Below are 25,177 nucleotides of genomic sequence, written 5' to 3'. Positions count from 1 at the left end.
GCTGGGTGAGGTGAACCATATTGTGCAGGGAGTTTCAAAATGCTCTGGGCTGAGAGTCAGGGGATGTGAATTGAATCGAAGGTCCAACTTGATCTCTCAGTTGCTGAGAAACCTTGAGCAAGAGTGACTGAAATGCTGAGCCTTGGTTTTCTCACCTGGGAAATTGGGAGACAGAAGCTCTAGCCCTGCAGTTCCCACTGGGCAGATGGGAGGTAATGTACGTAAAAGTGCTTTATTACAAAAAAAAAAAAAAAAAGGTAACATCTAGGAAGAAGTTACCCTTCATGGGAGGATTGGAAATTACCAATGGGGCCCAGACCCTGACCTGATTGTTCTCCTCCATTCTCAAGCCTCATTGTTCATAGGGCTTCAAGACACCTGCCTCCTGTGCCGTCTCAGGCTTTCAGCTGACCTTTTTTACACGGAAGGATTCAAAGTCTCCTGAATTCCCCTTTTTTCTCTGCAGAATGACCTGAGGAGCCTGACCCTGACCCAGCAAGGAAACCTCAGGACCCTGGGAGACACAACCATCTCCCTGCCCGACCCTGGTCCCCTCATAACCCTCTGCTAGCAGGATTCACCAGGCTCAGTGACATCCTCGTTTTACGCAAAGCACCTTCTCCACGTGCGAGTGCAGCGGCCTCTTTATTTTTTCCCAAGATTCTGCAACAGGAGCTCCCACAGTCAGAATACAAATCCCTCCAACCAGGGCGTGAGAGACTCTAACCGTAAACAGAAACCCCTCCCAAAGATGCCACCAATTCAGCAAAGTAGGAATCACTTCTCCTACTGATCACCACCGCCACCACCAGAGGGCACCAAGTGCAAGCTTGTATCAGAAGTAAACCTAGAAACTTTCTCTGAAACCACCAACCTGTCCCATCCACTCATAATACTCTCCCCTCCACTTGAGAGAGTATTTCTGCACAGCTTGTCTCACTCTGCCCTCCAAGGGGCCGCATCTAGTGCATGAGAGTGTTTACAGTCAACTCTCCATTTCTCAAGATCCCTGGCTCCACTCCAGGATATTCCCAGGGGGAGGCTGTGCAGGTGTCCAAGAACAAGAAATTAACACAACAGCCTGTCAGGCTGCCGTTGGGCACCCACCTGGCCCTGTGAGGACAGCGCGGTGAGGACACACGTGCGGCCTCACTTTGCCCCTGTCTCTGTTTCTCCAGGCAGGTCTCAGGAAGCCCAAATGGGTTTCTGGGCTCCGTGTGTCTCACAGAGCAAGAGCAGCATGAGGCCTCAGTAGTCATGGCTTGCCTCGTGGCCTCCACCAGCTTGTCTGATGTAGGCACCTCCCAGAACTTGCTCACTATGCTTCATTTACCCTCTTCCCCCTGGCCCCCATAACTCTGGGCCATCTGACCACCAGAAGCTGGAGGAATGTTCCAGAACACATGCATCAAACTCAGATTGGCCAGAGTGAAAATCAAATATGAAAGTTTCTACTATGAAGGTTTCTACTCCAAATCCCTCAAAGCATCTATCCACTGACTTCATTTTAGGGGCAAATAAATCTAACTCCTGGGCTGAGGCTTAGACACAAGAGGGCTGCCTTGGGTAGGCAAGAAAAGGAGGGTCTATGTACCTTTCCCAGCCACCCCACTAAACTCAGCGGGAGTTCATGTTTGATTTTTGTTTTATTGGCGTCTGATCAAAAACCCATCCTCTCTCTGATTTGGTCAACTAAGAACTTCTGTGCCCCAAGTCTAAGCAAATGTGATGGGGGTTTCCGACCTCAAGGACCTAGCTTCGGCAGGCTGCCAAAGTAGGAGAGACTTCCCCCAAAACAAAGGGGATGCAACAGAAGTCATTTTCCTGTTTGCTCCTCTCCTCTGAGCTAATAGCCCCCAGGCCAGATACACAGAAGGCGAACAAAAACTAGAGCCATGAAATCATTTGTAATTGGTAAAAGAAGAGAAGATCAGAAGGACAGCTTCCAGCAGAGGAATCCCAAGATGGTGTCCGCGGTGGGGGTGAAGCAGCTGGCTGTGATCCGGGCGTTGGCATGGGGGTTCCTCCTCCTCCTCTCGGCAGGCTCAGATGGCCAGCCAGTGTTTTGACTGCAGAGAAAGACAGCAAGGACTTGACATGGTGGGGACCGACAGGAGTGAGGGCCAGCTGGTGGGGGCAGCAGGAAGCAGAGGAGGCAGAAAAACACCCCCTTCCTTCATGGACCTCAGGGAACATGCAGGTCAATTAACTAACTGTCACAGCGGCCCCGAAAGGGCAGCAGAACCTCCCCAAAGTCACATAGCAAGCCTGAAGCCATGGGCTTGCAGGGACCTCCCTGTCCCCCATCCTTTTCCCCTTTGGCCAATATGTTAGCCCTGCATGCTCTAATACTTGCTCAAGGTATTGCAGCTCTTCCTTCAAGATAAGGAATTTTCAGCATGGTTGATGACACTCCATGGCAACAACTCATAGGGGTTAAGCAGAGTGATAGGAAAGATGGCATTTGGCATCCCAGGATCAAAGAGCAGAGGGTCAGGCATGGGCTGATAGAAGGCAGAGGACGCTCCCTCTCCTGCTCTGATCCTGACACCACACCCCTGTGGGCTACAGCTCACACTGGGTTTCTGGGTTTTCTGGCTGTGAGGTCCAGCCTTGGGCAGTGCCCAGGAGGGAACAGCCAGGGCCTGTCCCTATGATCCCCACCCCAGAGGGCCGGGCTGCACCCACCTGGAACTGTCTGATGTCCCTCTGAGCCACCAGGTGGTGCTCGTTCTCCGGTGTGATACCATAGGCCAGTCTCTGAAAGGAGGAGGAGAGGAGGCCTCAGCTTGGCCCAGGGATACCTTTCTGGCAACCCAGCTACACCCCCAGATGAGGGCCGCCTGCTATTTGGCCCTGCAGCCCCATGTGGACAGCATTCGTAGTCTGTACAAGACACCTCCAGCCTTGTTTGTGGAGCTGGTTCATTGAGTCATTCATCCAACCAGTGTTTCTTGAGCTGCCTACTGTGGTCAGACATGGGCTAGGCCCTGTGGATCCAGACTTGAAGGAGACGCACACAGTCTCTACTGTGGGGGAGCTTACAGCCCATGTAAGGGACTGGCAATGAACAAACACACACGTTGTCTTAGACCCAGATTGGAGAAAGTGCAGCAGGGAGAGTGTGGAAGGAAGCCTCTGGCCCTGCAGGGAATCAGGGAAGCCCTCCTGCAGTGGGGGCACTTTCAGGGTTTCAAGCCATGTGTTCTGAACCAACAATTGATCACTGATAGTGGGAAGCCTTCCCCTGCCCGAAGTGTAGAGAATAGAAAGCCAGGTCCCAGTTCCCATGTCTAGAATGAGGTCACTGAACACTGGTCCTCCCAGGGACCCAGAACAGAGGCCCCCCTCCAACTTAGGGATTTCACAGACAGGAAACTTCTCACAATGAGGGTGGGGACTGTCCGTTGGGCTCATTGCCTTCCATTTTGTTTACCTGCCCTTCATTAGAATGTGAACTCCATAAGGGCAGGAATTTTTGTCTAGTACCTCGAATACTGCCCAGCATATATCTGGGTCCCAATAAATAACCTTCCAAATGAGTGGATAAAGGAATGAAGGAATGAAATCTTTGTTTTGTAAAGTAAGGATATGAATAAGACTATCACTATTAGTTTATAAAAGAAAGGGTATTTTAATCAAATAGGAATGGCATAATTTCAGGATAAAGGCCATTGTTTCCTAAATATTTATATAAATGTGTATGTGTGTATATATATGTACATATGTGTATATATATTTATACACATGTATAAATATTGACATATATGCAGAATGCATAGAAAGAAAATCTCTGGTTCAGAAATCTCTGGTTTAGGCTGATCAGATGATTAGGTTCTGGAAAGAGGCAGGTGAGAACCAGGTGGAGCAGATCACAGTGGGCTTGGATGGGGAGAGCTGGGACATCTGAGGAAATGACAAAGCTTAGATGGGGACACGAGAGTGAGCTGGGTTCAGGTAGTCTGTCTAATCAATCCTGAGTGAGCTTCAGGGCTGAGTGCACCCCCAAGGAACATGTACCCAACCCCAGCTGTGCACCAGGCACTGTGCTAAGTGCTTCCTTTTTCTTTTCGGATGTAGTATTATCATCAGGATATAGATGTGGAAACTGAGGCTCATCAGGGTAAATAACCTGGCCAATGAGGTGAATCAGTCTGACCCTAGCGTCTGTGTCCTGTCTCCCTTCCCCCACCCAACAGGAATGAGAGTCCTTCCGTCCCCCTCGGCCACCTCCCACCCTGTTCCCCAGGGGAGGCCCAGAGCTCACCTCCCAAAGAGAGCCCTGTGTGCTGAGGAACTTGTAGATGATGTAGATGGGCACCAGGACCATGGAAGACAGGGAGATGCCCCACCCCACCCAGTTGGCCCAGGGCGGGAAGATGTAGTCGTCATAGCTGAGTGGCTTGAAGTTGATGATGCTGACCACGACCACGAACTAGGGATGGGCAGGGAAGGGAGAGAAAGGAAGACAGGGCAGAAGAGAGACAAGAAGGGAAAGAGAGAAGGAGGTGGGAGAAAGGTGGGAGAGAAATGAAGAGCAGTGAGCATCACAGTGAAGGGAGGAAAGAAGGAAGGAGGGAAAGAGGAAGAGATGGAGAATCAAGAATTCAGGAAGCAAGTGATAATCAAAAGGAGGCAGAGATGACAGGGAACAAGCAAAGAGGAAGAACAAAAGGTGACTTTGGAGCAGACATAACAGCCCCCAGGGACCCGGCCCCCGCTCGGGAACCCCCCAGTAAGGTGGATGCCTACCATGTTATCCACAGGGCCAAGCATCCCAAGTGACCCCTCTACATGACCAGGGCCTCTGTATCCCAGAGCCTCCCCCCTAAGCAGCAAATATCCCCACCCAGCTCCATCCTGGGCACACCCCACTCCCCACATGCAGGGCTTCCCGGCAGACACTACACACCAGGAGGAAGGCAGGACTGACGAACTTCCAGCACAGTCTCCAGTACAGGCCCGGCCTGAACCCCATCATCTGCTGGATGTCATTGCTGAACCTGTCCACTCCTGTGCACACACAGGGCAGGCCTGTTACAGCGGCCCCCGCAACAACTAGGGCCAGGGCCTCCCATGAGGTCCTGGCCCCAGGTGGAGAGCAGGGCAGTGGGCAAGCTGCTGACATCCTGGGACTCGGGAGAGTTGGGATGGGCACTTTGTAATGCAGAATGAGGGAGAGGACAAACTCCAGACCAATATCCACTTTCATGTGCCACCCCATTTAACTTGTCAGAGGGAAACCTGGGCTCAGAGAGGTGAGGGGATTTGCCCCAGATTCCACAGCTGGTTGGTCTGACTCCAAAGCCCAGCTCTTTCCTCTTGCTTATGCTCGCTCTGAAAATAACAGATGCAACTATACATACAGCACATTCCCTGACCTCAATCTGCTAGCAGAGCCCAGCTTCTTCCGTTGATTCTCTCTCTGAGTGGTAGCAGAGTGAGAACAGAACTAACATGTTGGTGTGACACTTGGGGGGGGCGGGAAACAAACAATTAACACATTTAAGGTTTGTAAAATATTCTCTCAGTTCCCTTCCAGAATAAGTTTTCCAGAAAAAAATACAGGATACTCAGTTAAGTTTGAATTTCACATAAATAATGGGAAAAAATTAGCATAAGTATGTCTGACGCAATATTTGGGCTATACTTATACTAAATAATGATTCGTTATTTATCTGAAATTCAAGTTTAACTAGGCAACCTGAGTTGTATTTGCTAAATCTGGCAACCCTAGGTAGAATGAATTGTATGACTTGGGGGTCAGCATTTTCCTAAGGGTTCCTCTTTTAGAAGCTGATGCGGATACCCTCAGGGGCCTTTGTAGCCTCCTGTTAAGGGTGGGTTCATCCAAAGATGAGCCAAGGATTGAGATTTGTTCCCAAGAAGCAACTTGCTGGACTCTGGAATTTTAGGTGGCTGTCCTGGAAATGGCAGGCTGAGGCTTTTCCACATACTCACATACCGTAAAACCAGGAAACTCCGATGGCTTCCATCAGGACAGCAAAAAGGATGGAGGTGCCCGCAGCAAAGGTGTCCAGGAGGGTCAGCACATAAATTCCACCCTGGGCCAGGGAGAGAAGAAGAAGCCTGAGGACCTTTCTGGCCAAACGTGGGCACTGACTATTGTGTCCCTCAACTCTTACCTGCCCCTGTCCTGCTTGCTCAGAACCCTGTTTGAGACCACAGGCCGCAGGGGTGTGGTGCTGTTGGAGTTATGGTACAGTCACCTCAGTTTCAGCCAAAGAGTTAGATGGGTTTCAAAGGGACTTTTGCTGCCCCTCAGGTCCATAAACAATTAACAGGGTTGAGTGGAATCCTCAGCATCAGAGGTGGAAGGAGACCACCGGGTCGAGGGTGCAGAGTCCTGCATTGTTCTCCCTGAGCTCAGCCCCAGTGTTTGACCAAGAATCTGCCCAGAGGCCCCACGTGACCCAGAGCCCAGCTCCGACTCACCTTGGTTATGCAGAACAGGGCGAGAAGGAAGGTGCTGAAGGTGACGCCAAATGTGAAGAGTTTCCGGTGTCGCTTCAGGACCTGGAAGTCATCTGCCAGGCCCGTGATGATAGCCTCCATGCCTCCCATCTGGAGGGAACCAGGAGGGGTGGGATGTGGGAATGAGGGTCTCTCTGGACCTCATTCTCAGGCCCCGGGGTTCCTAGGGCCTCCTGCAGCCCAGGACTCCGCAGGCTGCCTTTCCTCTCTTGAGAAATCAGCACATCCTTCCTTCCTCCCCATCTTCTTGCCCCATTTCTGTCCTGTTCTCAGGCAAACTCAGAACTCAGAAACTACGTGGGAGAGGGTGAGGGTTAAGTCAACTCCTGTCTCCCCTAGCTCCCTGCTCAGCAGCTACCTGTCTCCTGCCTCCTCACTCAGCCCGAGTGTGTACAGATAAGCTGATAGCGGAGTGAAACCAGTAAAACACAAAAACCCGTGTCATAGGTTTCTATGTCAATAAGGGTCTCTGGAAACAACTCCTGCGGACGAGCTGCTGGTGATGAGAACTTCAGACAGTCTTTTTTAATAAGGATTGTGGGCTGCTTTTCTAATGATGGAGCAAAGTGGTCACTTCAAACTCCAGACTCTTAGAGTCTGAAAGGGTCTCACATCCACTGCTCTATTGTTTCCTTATGAGGCCACTGTGAGGGCCAGACAGGCATGAAAGTTACCACTGTCCCCTCCCCTTCCCTCCTTCTCTCCTCTCCTCTCCTCTCCTCTTGGCAGACGCTGTTAATCAAAATTAGTATTCTCCATTATAAGCCCAGAAGCAGCCTCAAAACCCTCCTTAACACCCTGCTCCTGGCAGATCTACTGATTGAAAGCAAAAGGCAGTGGGAGGAAACCCATGTGCCAGCCCTTCCATAAGATTTTTTGCAAACTTCCAGGCATGATGTACTAAGGGCAGACACAGATTTTAAAAGACATCATTAAACCCAGTCTTACATTTGGAAAAAATAAAAGGATGTAAGAAACTACTGAGGTTCAAACTGTTTTTGTTTGTTTGGGGTTTGAGTTTCATTTCGTTTTTTTTTTTTTTTTTTTTTTTTTAAACTAGATCTCACTAAACCCAGGTTGGAGTGCAGTGATGTAATCATAGCTCACCGCAGCCTCCAACTCCTGAGCTCCTGTGACCCTCCCACCTCAACCTCCTGAGTAGCTAGGGCTATAGGCACATACCACCATACTGAGCTATTTTTTTTTTTTTAATTTTTTTTTGTAAAGACGGGAGTCTCCCTATGTTGCACAGTCTGGCCTTAAACTCCTGGCCTCAAGCAATCCTCCCACCTCAGCCTTCCATGGCCCTGGGATTATAGGCATGAGCCACCATTCCCGGCCTGTTGATTGTTGATGATAAAATATAATGAGAGAATGCCTGTTTACAGAACAAGACTCTATCTGTGTCCCCTCTGAATCATTTCCCCACCTGCAAGAGGACGGTGTTGGGCTGGCTTATCCGAAGTCTCTTCTCATCTGTATTTCCAAGATACCAAGGGGTTCCTATGGCTCTTGGCTTTGGCCTAAGTCTTATCTTTTTGAGTCAGGACTCACTTTTTTTGACCTACATTTAAATAGGGCCTGCTGGAAACAACTATTAACCAGGTGTTTGAATAGTGGGAGCTTCAGGCCCAGCACTGTGTGTTGGTGGAGGGGTCAGGCCCAGGGGGATGGGGGACAGGTATCTTGAGCAGGGTCACTTACTGAGCTGTCAAGGCCCAGCGCCAGGAGCATGACGAAAAACACGACAGCCCAGAATGTAGATCCAGACAGGGTAGAAATGGCTTCTGGATACAGGATGAACACTAGGCCAGCTCCTGCAAGAAACATCAAGGACCTCATCAATGGCTGAAACCATTGTTCTGAGCTGCATGTGGCAGGGGAGCATCTGGGGGCCCCCTACCCCAGATGGGTCAGTCATGTGTGGGTGGAGCAGACCACAGGTCTAGAGATAACAGACGAAGTCAGCATGAACTTACAGCTCACCTGCGCACTGGAGAGGTTGCCCCCAACAGCCAGACTGGAGAGCAGTTTTCTGCCTGGTAAGCTACAGACTGCATACTGCATACCCCACCTCCTATACTCTACAAGGCATTCACTCTTACTTACAAAAGCTTGGGGTCCTCGGAATGCATCAGAAGTAGCCCTTCCCTAGGTCTCAGCTTCTTTGTGGCCATAAGAATATGGGAAACTGCAGGGAAGGACACAAGCTCCAGAGCTGAACTGCCTGGGGTATGAACACTATTGTACCGTTGCTTACTAGCTGGGTGATGCCAGACAACTTATTTGGCTTGCGTCTCAGTCTTCTCATCTGTAAAGTGAGTCTACTGACACTTGCCTGGCAGCCTTGTGAGCACTAAGTGGAGGTATGTCAAGTGCTTAGCCCAGGACTGGTACAGAGAGGACATTCCAAAATCTCTTCTTCCCAGCCTGACTCAGAGGAAGGTTCTGCTACATACATGGGGCCTGGGACTGCCTGAAATTCTCACTGATAACCTCAAGGGAAAGTCAATCATATGAGTGGTTTGGATACCTCCACAGACAGCCTAGTGATCCTACAGCCAAAGGCAGAGCCATGCAGCCAAGAATAAGGCGGGCTTCTCAGCTCCCTCCTCAGTGAGCTGGGGCCCAGGTGGGCTGCCCACCCACCTTCTGTGGCCACATCCTCAATGTTGACCTTGTGTTCATGGGCCATGTAACCAAGGATAGAGAAGATGGCAAACCCGGAGACGAAGCTGGTGATGCAATTGATGCTGCTGGTCAGCAGGGCATCCCTGGGGGAAGAATCACAATGAGGTCAAGCTCCTTGACACCCTCAACCCTGTGCATTGATTGCTGGGCCAGTTATAGAACCCGCAGCCTGGCCCCAGCCTCAAAGGCCATGCCTCCTTCAGTAGCTCCTGCTGCCACATGGATCCAGGGCCCCACCATCACTGGCGCAGGAAGTAGGCTAACCACATATGGATGGAACAGTCCGATACCAGAGTCTACTGGCAAACTCCTGCCAGGAAATTAATTCACCAGCCTCCTTCAACATACCTTCCATGGTTGCTTCCCAGTGCCTTCCAGCTCCTCATCCTGTCATGCAAGAGCTTTGCTAGGAAGACCCAACCTTCCTTATAGATTTATCTTCCATGACTCTCAAGGTGTATTCTGAACAGTACGACTGTGTACTCTGAACAGTGAATTGAAACCAGTCAATTCGCTGGTCCATAAACAAACCACCTCCCTGTATCTGGCTGTGCTGTCCCCCTTCTCCCATAGTGTGTGCTGTCCACTCCACATCTGCCTAGCATAATCCTAACTATCCTCCAGGGTTCATCGCAAATTCACCTCCATGCACTGGCTTGTTTTCTATCAGGCGGCTGATCACCCCATTTCCTTACCTCCCTATAGCCTGTCAAACTGGTATGCATTCATCGGACTCTGCCATGTACCAAAGACACTATGATTCTGCCTTAAGCCTTGGATGGTGTAACGGAAGTGAACCTAAATTTGTGCCCGTGCCTGAAGTCCCCAGAGCACTGGGCCAGCAGGAGGCAGCATTGAGTGCTTCCTGAACTGAGCTAGATCATGGTCCTCTGAGTGAGTCTCAGTCTGCCCTACAATCTCACCTCTGATCCTGCCAGGCCCTCAGCAGCAGGGATATTCTACCCCTGCCTGCCTGGGCATCTGATGGACAGAGTCAGCCAATGCTGTCCACACTGAAATCTGCACAGTTCTCCTCTGTCCCAGCTACCCATCTCCCAATGCTGGTGACTTCAACTTTCCCAGTTCCACATCTCACTTCTGTTTAAGAGGCATCCTGAAATGAAATGTGGTTATTGGGACCCTCAGAGGCCACATTGCAGTTTATAGAACGCCCAGGATGGTCCACAAGAAGAAAATGTGGCTTGCCCAGGGAGAGTTGGCTTCCAGATAAGAACCCTCTCTGCCACTCATGCAAGGGTCAACCCCAGGATTGAGAGCATCCCAGAGTTCTGAGGAAGGTCTTACCTGTAACAGTTGTTGTCAAATTTGTTGTAACTGGCAAATGCAATCAACACTCCAAATCCAGCCCCCAAGGAAAAAAATATCTGAGTTGCAGCATCAATCCATACCTGAAACCAGCAGATAAAAGCCATCAACCTCTGCTTCCTATACCACGGGACCACCTCACTTTTCTGGAAGGGCTGAGAAACCCTGGGGATGCTCTGAGACCAGAGGAAATACAGCTTAAACCACAGATGGGCAGCCCTGGCAACTCCCTCCCCTGTATCTTGTACAAAACAACTGCAGAGAGAGCCTGGGCTTCTCTCGCAACTCCCAGCCTTGGGTAGCAGCTGTGAGTGAGCTGACCCTGTAGGAACTCATTCACTCAATTTCATGCCCTGATTTTCAAAGAAAATTAACCATACTAAAAGTTCTAGGCTAGAGTGTGAACGGGCAAGAACAGAGGGTTATGGCCATCTTAGGAGTTGCAGAGGTGGCATTTTCAGAAGGGGAGGACTGTTCCTAATAGGCTTCTACAAGCCATAGACAATGGTGACAGCTTGGGGGCCAGTGGGGCTCGCTTATTCCATCCTTTGGGTGATAAAAGCAAATGGCTGGAGGCCTGGACATCTGAATTACTTTCCAACTTCTCTTGCTCATGTTCTAGCCCTGGTCAAGTTCATTTCTCTCTGTTTTCTCATTTGTATAATGGGGATAATTCTACTTCACCACTCAAAGAGATGCAATTCAGATTTTTTTTTTTAAGTGGAGTCTCACTCTGTCACCCAGGCTGGAGTGCAGTGGTGTGATCTTGGTTCACTGCAACGTCTGCCCTCTGGGTTCGAGCAATTCTCCCACTTTAGCCTCCTGAATAGCTGGGATTACACTGGAGTGCTACCATGCCCGGCTAATATTTGTATTTTTAGTAGAGACAGGGTTTCACCATGTTGGCCAGGTTGGTCTTGAACTCCTGACCTCAAGTGATCTGCCAGCTTCGGCCTCCCAAAGTGCTGGGATTACAGGCATGAGACACTGCGCCTGGCCTTCCAATTCAGATTTGAGAGATGTCTGTCATCTCCTCGCTGGTACTAGTCCAGGCTTCCCCAGCTGTGCAAACAGAGGGCAGGACCATCTGATGAGGGAAGACGGATCTGCTCCTTGAGACTGCGCTGAGGGCTTAGTTTTTACACATCTAAAAGGTTTGGCATCAACAGTCACAGAACAAAAAGAAGTCTGACTTGTTTTGCAATTTACAAGGCTGATTCATTTCCTTATGTTCTATTATCTTTCTGGTAGCTACTACAAAAATTGGTTTTCTCTTGGTTACTAGTCTGTAACATTGCAGCGTGTTGGGGCATTACAACCATGGAGATGCATATTGGGATGCATGTCTCCCAATCCTGCGCTGTTGGGGCCTGCCAGAATTATCGTGGGTTCAAATAAAGAAGCCATGGAGCATCGAAAGACAGCATGTTAAGGTGTTCTCACTGAGGGGCACTGCAAGAGGGGGTTGGAAGTAATCTCCGCAGTTACCTGAAGGTGCTCAAGGTAATGAGTATCTTTATCATTGTCTCTGCTTTCACCCTCACTGCTCTGCACTGGACTCCACTACCAGATTCACCCACTTTGACCATAATTTGAGCCTTTGGTCAGGGGCAGTGGTTGGCTGAGGGTGTTGGGGAAGAGGGTTGGCAGAGCCTCCCTGATGGCTGAATCTATCCTTATGCTGACATCACAGGATCGTGGTAAAGATCAGGTGTGGGGATCACAGAGTAGAAAGAGGGCAGGGATGGCTAGGGTGAGCGAGGGAGGACAGGAGCAAGAAACCAGGACATCACGTCCTCTTCACAGGGTATTGCTCTCCTCGAAAAGAGTAGTTTGTGAAGGTCACCAGATGAATCCACAGAATCCCAGGCCTCCAGAGCTGGGTGGGCTTATGGAGACTGTCAGTGCAAATCTGCACTGTCAAATGGGGAAGCTGCAGCTCAGACACGGAAGGATCCTGTCCAAGGCTATGCTGTACGTTTGTGGCAGAGCTGGGACCAGATTTTCCATTGTCACCTGCTCCTGAAAACCCTCCCAGAAGCCTGGCCCAAGGCTGGGTGGTCACTGAGCACTAACCGTGGCCTCTTTCAGGCGGTAGAAGTCGATGTGCAGGTAGGCATTGATGCCATTGGAGGCGCCGGGCAGCGTGACACCGTGGACCAGGAGCACGAACAGCACGAAGTAAGGCAGCGTGGCTGTGATCCACACCACCTGGGCAATGGATAAGTTTGGGTGAGAGCCTCGCTCTGGCCCCAACCCCATGGGGCGCTGGTGGGGCACAGAGCCCTTTCCCAGGGAGCCAGTCATGCTGTTTCCCACCTTCCTTTACCCAAGGCACATGCTGTAGGTTCCAGCTCTAGGCAAGGCCCGGATCCAGAATCCAGGGCCAGAACAGGAAACAGACACAGGGCACACCCTAGAGGAGCTCAGAACCCAGGGCGAGAGTCAGCCACACTGGGGATAGCACCATGATGGAAACCAAGGGCACCGAGGGCAAAGACTAGGTTCTCATAGCACCGGATGCCTCCTCATCTACAAAGCCACCCCTCCTGACTCCTTCACGGAAAGACCCCTGACTCCATAAAATGAAGAATTTTCCCATAGATAGAGCTCTCTAAAGGAAAAGAGCCTAAAGAAGTGGTGAGGTACGTGTCCCTGAAGTTATGCAACTGTTACTATGAATACAGGCATTGGCAAAGGATTGCTTAGATCAAGGTGTGGTTCATGGACCAGGAAGAACTAAGTACATCCACCTTGTGCTCTCCCCTTTCCCCGTCAGTCTTGTGTCCATCACACCATTGCTACTGGTTGCTGCATGCACCTATCTGGCTGGCAAGATATTTAGAAATCTGTCTCTCTCTCCTTCTTTCTGTCTCTCTCTCCTTCTTTCTGTCTCTCTTTCTTTCTGTCTCTCTCTCTCCTCTCTTTTTCTCTCGCTCCATCTTCCCTCCCTCTTCTCCCTCTCCTCCACTCTCTCCCTTTTGTTTACCTCTTCCTCTTTTTCTTTACCCTCTTTTAAGCAAGTTTTCTTTCCTAAGCACATTGCCCAGGAAGGGATGTGGCTGGGCAGAAAGCTGAACCTCTGTCCATTCTTCATCTTGATGGGAACAGATGTGGGACACACACAGGCAACGTGTCTTGTTCAGAAATATACGAAAGGAGAGATTACTCCAGACTAAAAAAGACACTCTATCCCCGTGCCCAGGTTGGAGGAACAGAAAAGAAATGTAGGTACAGGGACGCAGGTGTTATATGGATTTCCTTGCTGTTCCTTCTCACCCTTGGCTACACATTCAAATACTCTGGGGGAAGTTACAGGTAAGAATGTGAAAGCTCAGATCTCATTGTTGGCGTTACCGATTTAGTTGGTCTGGGCTGGGCCTGAAACGCAGTATATATTTTTAAAGTTCCCCAGGTAATAAAATTGTGCAGCCAAAGTGAGAAATCACTACTTTAGGGAGATATAGTCATAGGTAGCCTTGCAGAAAGAATGCTGTGCCCCAAGTAAAAATATCTGGTTAAGGTTAAGGCAGTCAGACCCAAGGAGAACGCAGCTGAAACATGAAAAGGGCTATCACTTAAATGCTAGATGGTTCCACATCCCCAAAGCTCTGGAACTATGAAGCCCTGAGAATCTTCACACATCCCTAAGGAGAGAGTGGAAACCTGGAAACATGAAAGTTCTTTGCCAGGCTAAAAAGATGTGGGTGCTAAACAAAAATGGAGATATAGAAAATAAAGCCATATGTTTTTCATACTTATATTTAAGGATGGGGATTTATCCTCTTTTTTTACTTGTCTTTCCCACTAGATCATGGCCCCCTTAGAAATAAAATTCTATATTTTTCAAACTTGTATCCCAGCATCCGGCATATGTGAATCCTAATACGTTTATCATATGAATGATTGGACAGTGTTGTGGATGAATGACTGGATTGTTAGGTAAATGGATGGATGGATGAGGGGATGGTTGGACTATGATTGAGTAGATGGTTAAAAGGATGGATAAGATGATTAGGTGGGTGGAGCATTGAGTAGATGGATGGATGAGTGGGTGAGTGATAAATCAGAGAGTTAGTGGATGACTAAGTCAAAGAATAAGTGTGTGAGCAAGTGAATGAATAACTGAGTCAGCACGGGAGTGAGTAAATGCATAGTGGCAGTCACATCTGGGCTCAGAAGGAATCAGGCAGGAAAGCCTCCTCTGTTTCATGTTGTCCACTTGTTTCTCCATCACTCCCTTGTTCTAGGAAGGTCTTTGTGGAAATGGGATTTCCACTTGTTTTCTTTCAGGGAGGCAAGAACAGGAAGGACAAATTGGCATAACAAATAAGGAGGGAAACATGCCTTGGAAAGTGAAGCTGTTGCATCTAGGTGACCTTATGTTAATAAATCTTGGAATCGGTCCCCTGAACTGAGATGAATAGGTCTAAGCCCTTGGCAAAAGGTACAAGGAGGAGCTCTCACATTTCCTTGTAATTAGTCCTAATGGCTCTGGTCTCTTAACGCTCATGTCAACAGCTGCAGCCGAGGTGCAATGCCTAGCCCAGCAAACCAGGTGAGACCACACTCTTCCCATCAGAAAACAGTATCTTGACTTCTGACTCTAAGGAATCTCCCATGAGTCCTGGAGGTGGCCCTGCATTGGCCATGTTTGATGGCCATGGATGCAATTTCCCTAAGGAATGCATTAGGACATGACTGATCTGAAACCCTGACTATAGTCAAGCATCAAGAAAGCAGGAAACTTGTTTTGTCTGTGCCCATGTATTCAAAGCTAGACCATCTGAGTCTTGCTGAAGATTCTCAGAATTGACAGAGGGTGTTCAGCTGCCTAAGATCTTGTGTTGAAAGGGAGATTCCTGGATCTTTGGCCAACAGTTCACTCATGCTCACATGTGCCCTGAATGCACAATGGGTAAACAGAAGAAAGGCTTGGGCTCTGTCATCTCTACCCCAGGCTTCTCAGCTCTCAGAATTTCAACTTGCAACACAGCTCTGGCCATGAGAAGCTAGATTTGGTCCAATTTTGAGAACAAGATGAAGAATGCTATGAGCAGCACATTAGTCTTACAAGTGTCCTTAAACCCCTAAGGGAGGTCACTGCTTTCTGTCACTTTAAATCTATACTTGCTGGTGTTTCTATGGATAATTTGTGTGATTCCAGGGTACCAAATTCAAACCAATTGCCCATAATCAAAATGAGGAAGATCTTGGCTCCATAAAAGAAAGCACGTTCAAATTGATAGAGCTCTCTCAAGGGAAAGAGTTGCCCAGGACGGTGGTGAGATGCTTGTCACTGAAGTTGTGCAAGCCTGAATTCAGGCATCAAGCAAAGGGCTGCCTAGATCAAGGTGAGGTCCATAGACCGGCAGCATCAGCTTCACCTAGGAGCTTGTCAGGAATGCAAATTCTCGCATCATCCCCACTGAATCAGACTCTCTCAAGGAGGGACCCAGGAATCTGAATTTTAGCAAGACCTCTCTGTGATTCTTACATGCATGAGAGTTTGAAAAACACTGCCCAGGAACTACTCTAAGGTTGACTCGGACCCAGAGATGATAAATGTCCATGCTTTACCACTGTAAATCTGTGTTAATTTAACTTTTACTGATTTAGAATTTGTGATCCTCTGAACTGAGTTTTAGGGACATTTTCACTAATTAAAAAAAAGATATAATTTGAAAAAGAAGGATTTACGGGGTGTAGGGTATGCACTGATGTTACTGAGAAAAACCCCAGACGACAATATTTTAGTATATGCCTCACTCATATGTGAACGATGGTGTTCATTATAATAGAGTCCAAGCAAGTCACTAAAGCAAGCCAGGACCAGCACAGCCTTTACTTGCCAAGACCAGAGGTATGAACATTTGCAATTCATTTGAGGCCAGCTCTGAGGCTATGGAAGCCTGCTAAGGAAAGCTCAGTGTCCTGTGCCAGGTTCAGTCTGGAAAGAAATAAGCAACACTCTTGGTTTTCTCATACGCTAGTTTATAAAAACAATTAACTTTGGGGCACAGGAATGTCCTCAGTGAAGCTCCCCATTCTAGAAATCTCCTCTCCATAGACTGCCTATGGCATGCCTATTAGTGGTCAGAACACTGAGGGACTTACGCAAAATGTGGGCTGTGGCTTCGGATGACACACGCAGAGGGGACTCATGTTCCTCTCTCATCGTGTTTCTACATGGGGGACTTTCCTAGCATAACACCCAGGTTCACCCCTCATTACCTTCTCTGGAGGTGCATTTTGGAAAGAACTGAGCATGCTCAGCTCGACTCTTCCTGGTCTCTCTCGCATCAGCCTGCCTGCAGGCAACATATACTCTCCTCTAGCCAAGAGCTAAACTAGATGGGGTAGTCTCTACCCTCTTTGGTGATGGCTGTGGGGAACCTAATCTTGGGGTGCAATATTAGAAGTCTGTGGTGGCCCTGTGCCAAGGCCAGAAGCAGTATAAAGCTCATACATCTTCTGCAATTCACAGGAATGGGCCCTGTCTCCCCTCAAGGCCTCTGTCTGTGCCTGCAGAGGCCAAGAGAGCCCAGTTTCTAGTAGCCAGGAAAAGTGCAGAGAGTGCTAGATAAGGCTGGTCTGGTGCTTTCACATCTCCGCCACTTTGCTCATGTAGTTTCTTCTGCTGAGAATCCCTTCCCTCCCTCCCACCTCTACCTGTGACTGACCTTATAGATCCAGCTTGAACGCCACCTTCCCTATGGTCTTTGGAGATACTTTCAGTTGAAAGAGCTTCCTTTCTCCACTAATGCAGCATCTCACACTTTTTGACCATGAAGCATGCTAAGAAATACCTTCAATATCAAGACAAACTACACATAAACTTACAGACTGCTGTAACAGAAACAAAAATTCCAAGAGACAGCTCTTACTTTAATATGTGCAATGATCTCTTATTATCTAGACTTTTTCGTTTTTAAAAAGTGTATGTGATGACTCATTAAGCTGATTTAATGACAGTTTTTAAACTCACAGTTTGTATTTCTATTGAAATGTAATCTGACTTCTGCATGTGAAATTATCTCCAAGGTAAAGTTAAGCTTAAAAAAAAGCAAGATGTATAATAGTGCACATAGTTTGTGACCACTGGGTTTTATTAAATGGGGACACACACATATGTCTCTGGACAGAGATCCAAGAAGCTGGTGACATTGGCTGACCCATAACCTGCCTACAATATGCATAGACTAAAGCAATTGAAGAAGGAACCTGTCTTATTCTTGCATCACTAGTACTAGCATCAAGCCTGGTACATAGTAGGTGTCCATAAATGGTTGTATATGTTGAATTAAATTCAAAGAACACTCAATGAAGTTCCCCAAATTTATATACCCACCCATCATTCAATCACCCAATAAATATTTACTGAAGACCAACTAGGTGTCAGGCATCAGAATGGTAGTGGTCCTAACCTGGCTTTTCTCCACCTTAGACTTTCTCCAAGCCTTAGTTTGCATTTTGTTTGTGTGCTTTCTTGGGGTAGACACTGTGTCCCCAACATGCTGGTAGGAAGTTCCATCTCCATTTCTTGATGGATTTCATACCTAGTGGCTGCTGCTTCCCTGCTACTGTCTTTGTTCCCAATGGCATGACCAAAAACTCCAGGAGTATCAGAGAGAACTCTAGTGCACACCTCCTTTCCAAAATCAGTTGCCTGCTGAGGTTTCTCAAAAATTTACACCCGCCTGATTAAGATAGACTGGTGTGTTGTGGCCCCCAGTGAACTCACACCTGTGTGTAATTCCCTCCCACACGGATACTGGGTTTTACCACAACACTTGGTTTGGCCACTGGGACAATAGCAAGAATGATGCAAGCAGAGACTGGAAGAGCTTTTTGTACATCATTGAGACTTGTCTGCCTGGGATATGTTTTTGGAACTCAGCCACTATGTTGTGAGAAGCTCAAGCATCATAGAAAGGCTATGTGGAAACATCCCAAGATGCTCTAGTTGGCAGCTCCAACTTAGCTCCCAGCCAGCACCAACTGCCAGCAGTGTGTATGCACCATCTAGAATATTCAGCCCAGCCGAGCCCCCAGATATGTAGTCCAGGGTATATAACATGGAGCAGAAGAATCACCCAGCTGATCCCAGTCAACCCATAGAATTGTGAGAAACAATAAAATGGTTGTTATTTTGAGTTACTACATTTTGGGGTGGTTTGTTACAGAGCACTAGCTAACCAGAACACTGGAAAGAACATTTCCCATCCATATCCTCTTTAGTACAGTCAAGCTACTAAATGGACCCTGTAGAGCCCAAATGGGGTTGTTGTTCCCATGATATTACCTGGGCTAAAAATCAATAGGAGCCATTTCCTGAATATTCCCCACCCTGAGAGGCTGGCTACAGGGGGACGGTGTCACCCAAGTTTAGAATACTAACTCTGGACTGGCCCTCATGGGTCATCTAAAGTATGCTCTTCTCTCCAAGGCACCTGGGACCCTGAGGGCACTTACCTCTGTATCCGAGGAAACACAAAACTCAGCTTACATCTGGATGTCTTCTAGAGCATTCTTTTTTTTTTTTTCTCAAAAATTCAGAAGGGGATTTATTGATCTTATGATAAAGCAAATAGTCATATTCCAGAGTGGCACACAACATTTGCATGAAGATTTAGGTTGAGATTCCAGATTTATCAAGGGCATGTGGATGGCATCTCTAGGCTTTGTCCTGAGGCCTTTGGGAATACCCAAGTCCCTGGCCTCTGGTATTAGGGAAGCTTTGGCAGGAAAGTATGAGGAACTCTGATCCACTTATACCCCTTCAATCTATTGTTGGGGAGACAGACTTGGGAAAGAGAAGGGAGAGGAAGGGAAGGCATTTGTCCAAGTCAGTGGCAGAACTGGGGCTTGAGCCCAGGCTTTGCACTTCCAGCTCCATCTTTTTTGTTCACCAACTACATAATTATTGCTAGAAATAATCACACACACCCCCAAGGTTGATTTCCCAACTGAAAGAGAAACAAAGAGATATTACCTTTCCCGATGTCTTCACCCCTTTCCAGAGGCTAAAATACAAGACGATGACGACGACCATCAGACACAGCAAGAGCTGCCACTGGGGCAGGCCGATGTCATGAATCCCGCTGCTCTCGTGAAGGTGCAAGACGCCACGCCTGCCCAGAGGGGAGGGGAGGGGACCAGGGTAAAAGACTTTAGGGAGGATGACAGAGGCCATGACCACAGGCAAGTCCCTGCAAATGCACGCTGATGGAGACAGGACCTGACCACTCTCCCCTAACTCGGGTGCTCCAGCCATTGCCATGCGCCACATGGGTCTGCCCTGGTCAGCCATGGCCTGTGCCCTTGACCACTCTGTCCTGGAAGAGGCAAATCATATGGGGAGATTCCAAGTTCATGGTTGCTTTTAACAGACAAAAATCTCCTAAGTGCCTATTGCTTGCCTGGCCATGGAGAAATAAATAGGGAAGGTTCCTATCCTCATAGAACTCACACTGTAAAGAGCAGTTCTTAGCAGGAGGGAGGACTATTTTGCCCCTGACCCCCGCCCCCCAGAGGATATTTGGCAATGTCTGAGATGTTTTTTATTGTCATGACTTGAGGAGAGGTGGTATGACTGGCATAGAGACTATGGGTGCCACTAAACATACAGGACAGTCTCCAATAACAAAGAATGATCCCACCCAAAGGGTCCATATTGCTGAATCTGAGAATCCCTGGTCTAGAGACTGAGACAAAAGTGAAAATTTCTCCTATTGAGGAACAGCTACTAAAGCTAAAAGGATGCTTATCCTGTGCCCTAGGTATTGATTCAATAGAAAATTGTACACATGTTCACCAAAAAGACATTCTCTAGAATGTTTATGGCCGCATTATTCATAATAACCCCAAATCATAAAGTACTCAAACATTCATCAACAGTGGAATAGATAAATTAGGATATATTTATAAAGTGGAGTATTTTTTTTTTTTTTGAGACAGGTCTCACTCTGTCACCCAGGCTGGAGTTCAGTGGCACCATCACGGCTCACCGCAGGCTCAATCTCCCCAGGCTCAGGTGATCCTCCCACCTTGGCCTCCCAAGTAGCTGGGAATTAGGTGTGCATCACCATGCCTGGCTAATTTTTATATTCTTTTGGTAGAGATTGAGGTTCTCCTTGTTGCCCAGCCTTTCTCAAACTCCTGGGCTCAGGTGATCCAACTGCCCCAGCCTCTCAAAGTGCTGCGATGACAGATGTGAGCCACTGCACCTGGCCTAAGGGAAGTATTATACAGCAATTACCCCCAGAGGGATGGCTCTCACACACAATGCTGAGAGAAAGAAGTCAGATCCAGAAGAGCGCCTCTGACTCTAGTCATATAAAATTCAACAGGCAAAACTGACCTAAAGGATTAGAAGTCAGGAGAGGTGTGCCCTGGGCTGGGGGTGAGGGTGTTACTGACTGGAAGAGGACAGGATGGGGACTCCAGGACACTCATCATGCTCTTCCCTGAGCTGGGTAAGGTTACTGGCTGTGCTCAATATGTAATATTTTCTGAGCTGTCAGTTGGTGTTAGTCACTTCTTTGTAATATATTAGCCATCAATAAAGTGTTGCCTTTTTCTGTTTTTTTTTTTTTTGAGACAGAGTTTTGCTCTTGTTGCCCAGGCTGGAGTGCAATGGCCTGATCTCTGCTCACTGCGACCTTCACCTCCCAGGTTCAAGTGATTCTCCTGCCTCAGCCTCCCTAGTAGATGGGATTACAGACGCCCACCATCACGCCCTCCCAATTTTTTGTATTCTTTGTTTTTTTGAGACGGAGTCTCATTCTGTCATCAGGCTGGAATGCAAGTGGCATGATCTCGATTCACTGCAACCTCCACCTCCCAGCTTCAAGCAATTCCCCTGCCTCAGCCTCCCGAATAGCTGGGACTACAGGCACACACCACTACGCCCAGCTAATTTTTGTATTTTTAGTAGAAATGGGGTTTCACCATGTTGGCCAGATGGTCTGGATCTCTTGACCTCGTGATCCTCCTGCCTCAGCCTCCCAAAGTGTTGGGATTACAAGAGTGAGCCACTGTGCCTGGCCTGTTTTTTTTTTTTTTTTTTTTTTTTTTTTTGAGTAAGAAAAACAAATAATCCTAAGGTAGTCTGAGCCTATCTCTTCCATCTATGGAATTTCCTGCTATGGAATTTCCCTGTGGAAAAACAAACAAACAAACAAAAAGCATCCAAACAAACAAAAAACAAGATGAGACAATGCAGGCTGCTTATTCTAACAATTCTGAAGAATTTCAGGACACCAGCAGCCCAGCGTTAAAGCCACCTGCAGCCCTCCTAGCAGCAGGACCCTGTGACCGCACAGGTTTCAGGCCCAGGAAACTGGCCCTGGTCACAGACAGAGCTGGGATATGAACCTGTGCAGCCTGGATCTAGAGCCTGAGTCTTTTTAAGTGTGAAGCAGTACTTCCTTCTCACCCAGAACAGCGTTTGAAAGCGCTGTCCAGGCCAGTCCTGGTCTTTAATTGCAGAACCTCATTCTGGCCAAGGGCACCCATTTGGCGGCCAATCTCTGCTGCTCCCTCGTGCGCAGTGTCAGATAGCCACCCTGCTTCTGGGGAAGAGTCAGAACCACAGCCCAGGGGTCCCTCTTTTCTCACTTGTAGTACTCGAGAGTAACTGTAGAATGTGCTAGGCTGCAATGTCCTGATGTGGAGGGACTGGCCATAACAGCCCCAGCTCTGTCCCCATCCCTCCCTGGGACCAAGACGTTCTTCAGCACTTTAACCCAGCATGTCATGGTTCCCCCAAAGGATGAAACCCAGGACGCACTGTCTTCACAATCCCGCAGCTGCAGGACAAGCAGGGCATGTGCAACTAAGACTCCATCTGCCCCAGGCAGCCTTCTGTTGTCCCTTGCTGCCTATGTGTTTGGGTGGGAGTTTCCCATCTCTTATTCCAGCTTCAAACTGAGATAGAACCCCTTCTTGCTACAAGTAATAATGCTGCTTCATAGAGGTGTTAGGTGTTGGTCTGTTGTGTCTCACCAGACCCAGATAGGCTGGGAACCGACCTGTGGTGAACCTGCCTCACAGTTACAACCTGTGAGGGACTTTTGACTGGCCTCTGACATGGGGGCATTCTTGTGGGACTGAGCCCTTAGGCTGTGGGATCTGGCACTGTCTCCAGGCAGATGGTGTCAGATGGGACTGCATTCGAGGCTATTCAGTGGGCGTGCACTAGAGAATTGGTGTGTGGGAAAAGCTCACACATCTGGTGTCAGAGGTATTGAGGTTGTGGGAGCGTGGAGAGGAAAAACAGTTGGGTTTTTTAATTTGCAAGTTTTAGACTGGTCCAGGGAAAAGAAAAGAGATGGACCATTTGCAGAAAAATTCTAGGTAGATGGAGTTTCCTGAACACTTCTGAGATGCCAGGAACTGGAACCGTTTTGTGTGAGACGTTGGGGGGAACCCTGAGTTAGAAGGCATTTAATCTTGGTTTGAAAGAGGAATAAGATTTGGGAAACTCCCACCCAAACAGCCCGTCTGTGGTGATGACTGTAGAGGCCGAAAGAACCAAGAGACCAGTCTTAATGCTGTCTCTGGATGTGTCAGCCCAGGCATCTGCACCACTGTCTGCGGACATTGCTAGGAGCCTGGACCTGGGGCTGTGGTCCTGACTCTTCCCCAGAAGCAGGGTGGTTATCTGACACTGCGCACGAGGGGCAGCAGAGACTGGCTGCCAAATGAGTGCCCTTGGCCAGAATGAGGCTCCTGCAATTAGAGACCAGGACTGGCCCAGACAGGGCTTTCAAACGCTGTTCTGGGTGAGAAGGAAGTACTGCTTCACACTTAAAGACTCAGGCTCTAGATCCAGGCTGCACAGGTTCATATCCCAGCTCTGTCTGTGACCAGAGCCATTTTCCTGGGCCTGAAACCTGTGCAGTCACAGGGCCCTGCTGTCAGGAGGGCTGCAAGTGGCTTTAACGCTGGGCTGCTGGTGTCCTGAAATTCTTCAGAATAGTTAGAATGAGCATCCTGCATTGTTTTTGTTTTTTGTTTTTGCTTTTGTTTTGCACAGCAAATTCCACAGCAGTTCATTTTAGTTCGGTCTTCTTGGGCCTCGTGTTGACGTCACTTGATTGATACCAAGTGAACCACTCATAGGGTTTCTGTGAAGACTCTCTGAGTTAATATGGAGACTGTTTATAATAAAACACATAATAACTATGCAGTGACTTTTACTTACTACTGTTACTGCTTTTATTTATTTATTTATTTATTTATTTATTTATTTATTTTATGTTTGTGACTGAGTTTCGCTCATGTGGCCCAGGCTGAAGTGCAAAGGCACGATCTTGGCTCACTGCAAACTCTTCCTCCTGGGTTCAAGCAGTTCTCCCACCTCAGCCTCCTGAGTAGCTGGGATTACAGGCACCCACCACCATGCCCAGCTAATTTTTGTACTTTTAGTAGAGATGGGGTTTTACCATGTTGGTCAGGCTGGTATTGAACTCCTGACCTCAGGTGATCCACCCCTCGGCCTACCATAATGCTGGGATTGCAAGCATGAGCCACTGAGCCTGGACTAGTGCTGCTATTATTATAGATTTCAAGAGTACTATGGACTGATCATCAAAGGCCAGCATGCACTTCCCTGGGTACAGATCCATCTGCTTAGCAGCTCTCAGTCCATCCAGGTCCCATTGCCCACCACTTATTGGGGAGCCCCAAAATGAGGTTGACATTGGTCCTGATCCAAGGATCCCACAGTCTGCGCTTTGGCCTATGGGCTGCACCTTGCTGACCCCTGATCTGTAGTGTCTCCCCTTCTCTCTGGACCAAAAGGAAAACATATGCTGTTTCCTCCCCTCACTGAGGCTCAGGGAGCTCTGAGATGCTGTCTTGGACAGGATGACCAGATGTGGCATGAGGATTCTGCACTGGGGCTGTGGTAAGCTTTCTCATGGTAAGCTTTGAATTTTCCTCCAGCACCAAAAAGGAAGCACCCCGGCTTTCTCAGCTTTCCAGGTGTCACCAAGAGGTGACAAGAAAAGGCTGAGGCTTAAAAGCCATCAGGAGTCAAACACCAAATAGTGAAGTCAAGCTCATTATGACACAGCATTTGGTTGGGTCTTGCATATTCTTTAATCCAATCTGAAAATCCTTTTTAATTGGTGTGTTTACATCATTTTTGTTTAACATAATTATTGATATGGTTGGATTAAAATCTGTCATTTCATCAGTACTTTTTCATTTGTTCCTGTGTCTTTGTTCTCCTGTCTGCTTGTTTGTGCAGTATTTAGGATTTCATGTTATCTCTTCTATTGTGTTCTTATTCATAACTTTTTAAAAATCTTTATGGGTTTTCCTGAGTATACAATATACATATTTAATTAATCACCTTTTACCTTCAGACAATATATTACCAATTAAACAAAGTATAAGAATCTTATAAAAGTGTACTTCAAATGCCTGTCTCTCATCTTTCATATTATTTTTGTCATATATTTTGTTCTTACCTATGCTCTACATTCACAGTTTATTGGTGCTATTTTTGTTTTAAACAATAATTAAATATAAGGAAAAATGTATTACCTTTATTTTAAAGTTGTCTGTAGAGCTTCACTTCTTTGATAAAGATCCAAGTTTTTGTCTTAGACATACTATCTATGTACATACAGAATTTTCTTTCATACTTTTT

At 47.8% G+C, this 25,177-nt stretch overlaps 1 protein-coding gene across 1 annotated transcript; it reads right to left on the bottom strand.

Moving 5' to 3' along the window:
- Nucleotides 1–1,861: 1,861 nt before the first annotated feature.
- Nucleotides 1,862–24,404, bottom strand: LOC141584451 (sodium-dependent noradrenaline transporter-like). Its single transcript, XM_074398676.1, has 13 exons — nt 24,096–24,404; nt 23,007–23,185; nt 19,508–19,850; nt 12,589–12,723; nt 10,492–10,595; nt 9,145–9,269; nt 8,200–8,312; nt 6,457–6,585; nt 5,966–6,065; nt 4,913–5,013; nt 4,268–4,435; nt 2,689–2,760; nt 1,862–2,069 (listed from the first exon to the last, which is right to left on the bottom strand). Exons 1-13 carry the CDS (start codon nt 24,402–24,404, stop codon nt 2,046–2,048), a joined length of 1,902 nt encoding a protein of 633 aa, XP_074254777.1. The 3' UTR covers nt 1,862–2,045.
- Between the last annotated feature and the right edge of the window lie 773 nt (nt 24,405–25,177).

Source organism: Saimiri boliviensis, chromosome 1 (genome assembly GCF_048565385.1).
Source record: "Saimiri boliviensis isolate mSaiBol1 chromosome 1, mSaiBol1.pri, whole genome shotgun sequence".
Lineage (NCBI taxonomy): Eukaryota > Metazoa > Chordata > Mammalia > Primates > Cebidae > Saimiri > Saimiri boliviensis.
The sequence above is the reverse complement of the archived record's forward strand: the minus strand, read 5'-3'. Positions and strand labels throughout refer to the sequence as shown.

Excerpts from the sequence above, each read along its gene's own strand:
- LOC141584451 (XM_074398676.1), bottom strand. The coding sequence starts at position 24,404 with ATGCCACATCTGGTCATCCTGTCCAAGACAGCATCTCAGAGCTCCCTG. Across the intron at positions 6,066-6,456 it reads CCCTGTTCTGCATAACCAAG|GGTGGAATTTATGTGCTGAC; the intron begins GTGAGTCGGAGC and ends TCCCTGGCCCAG. Across the intron at positions 4,436-4,912 it reads TCAGTCCTGCCTTCCTCCTG|TTCGTGGTCGTGGTCAGCAT; the intron begins GTGTGTAGTGTC and ends GCCCATCCCTAG.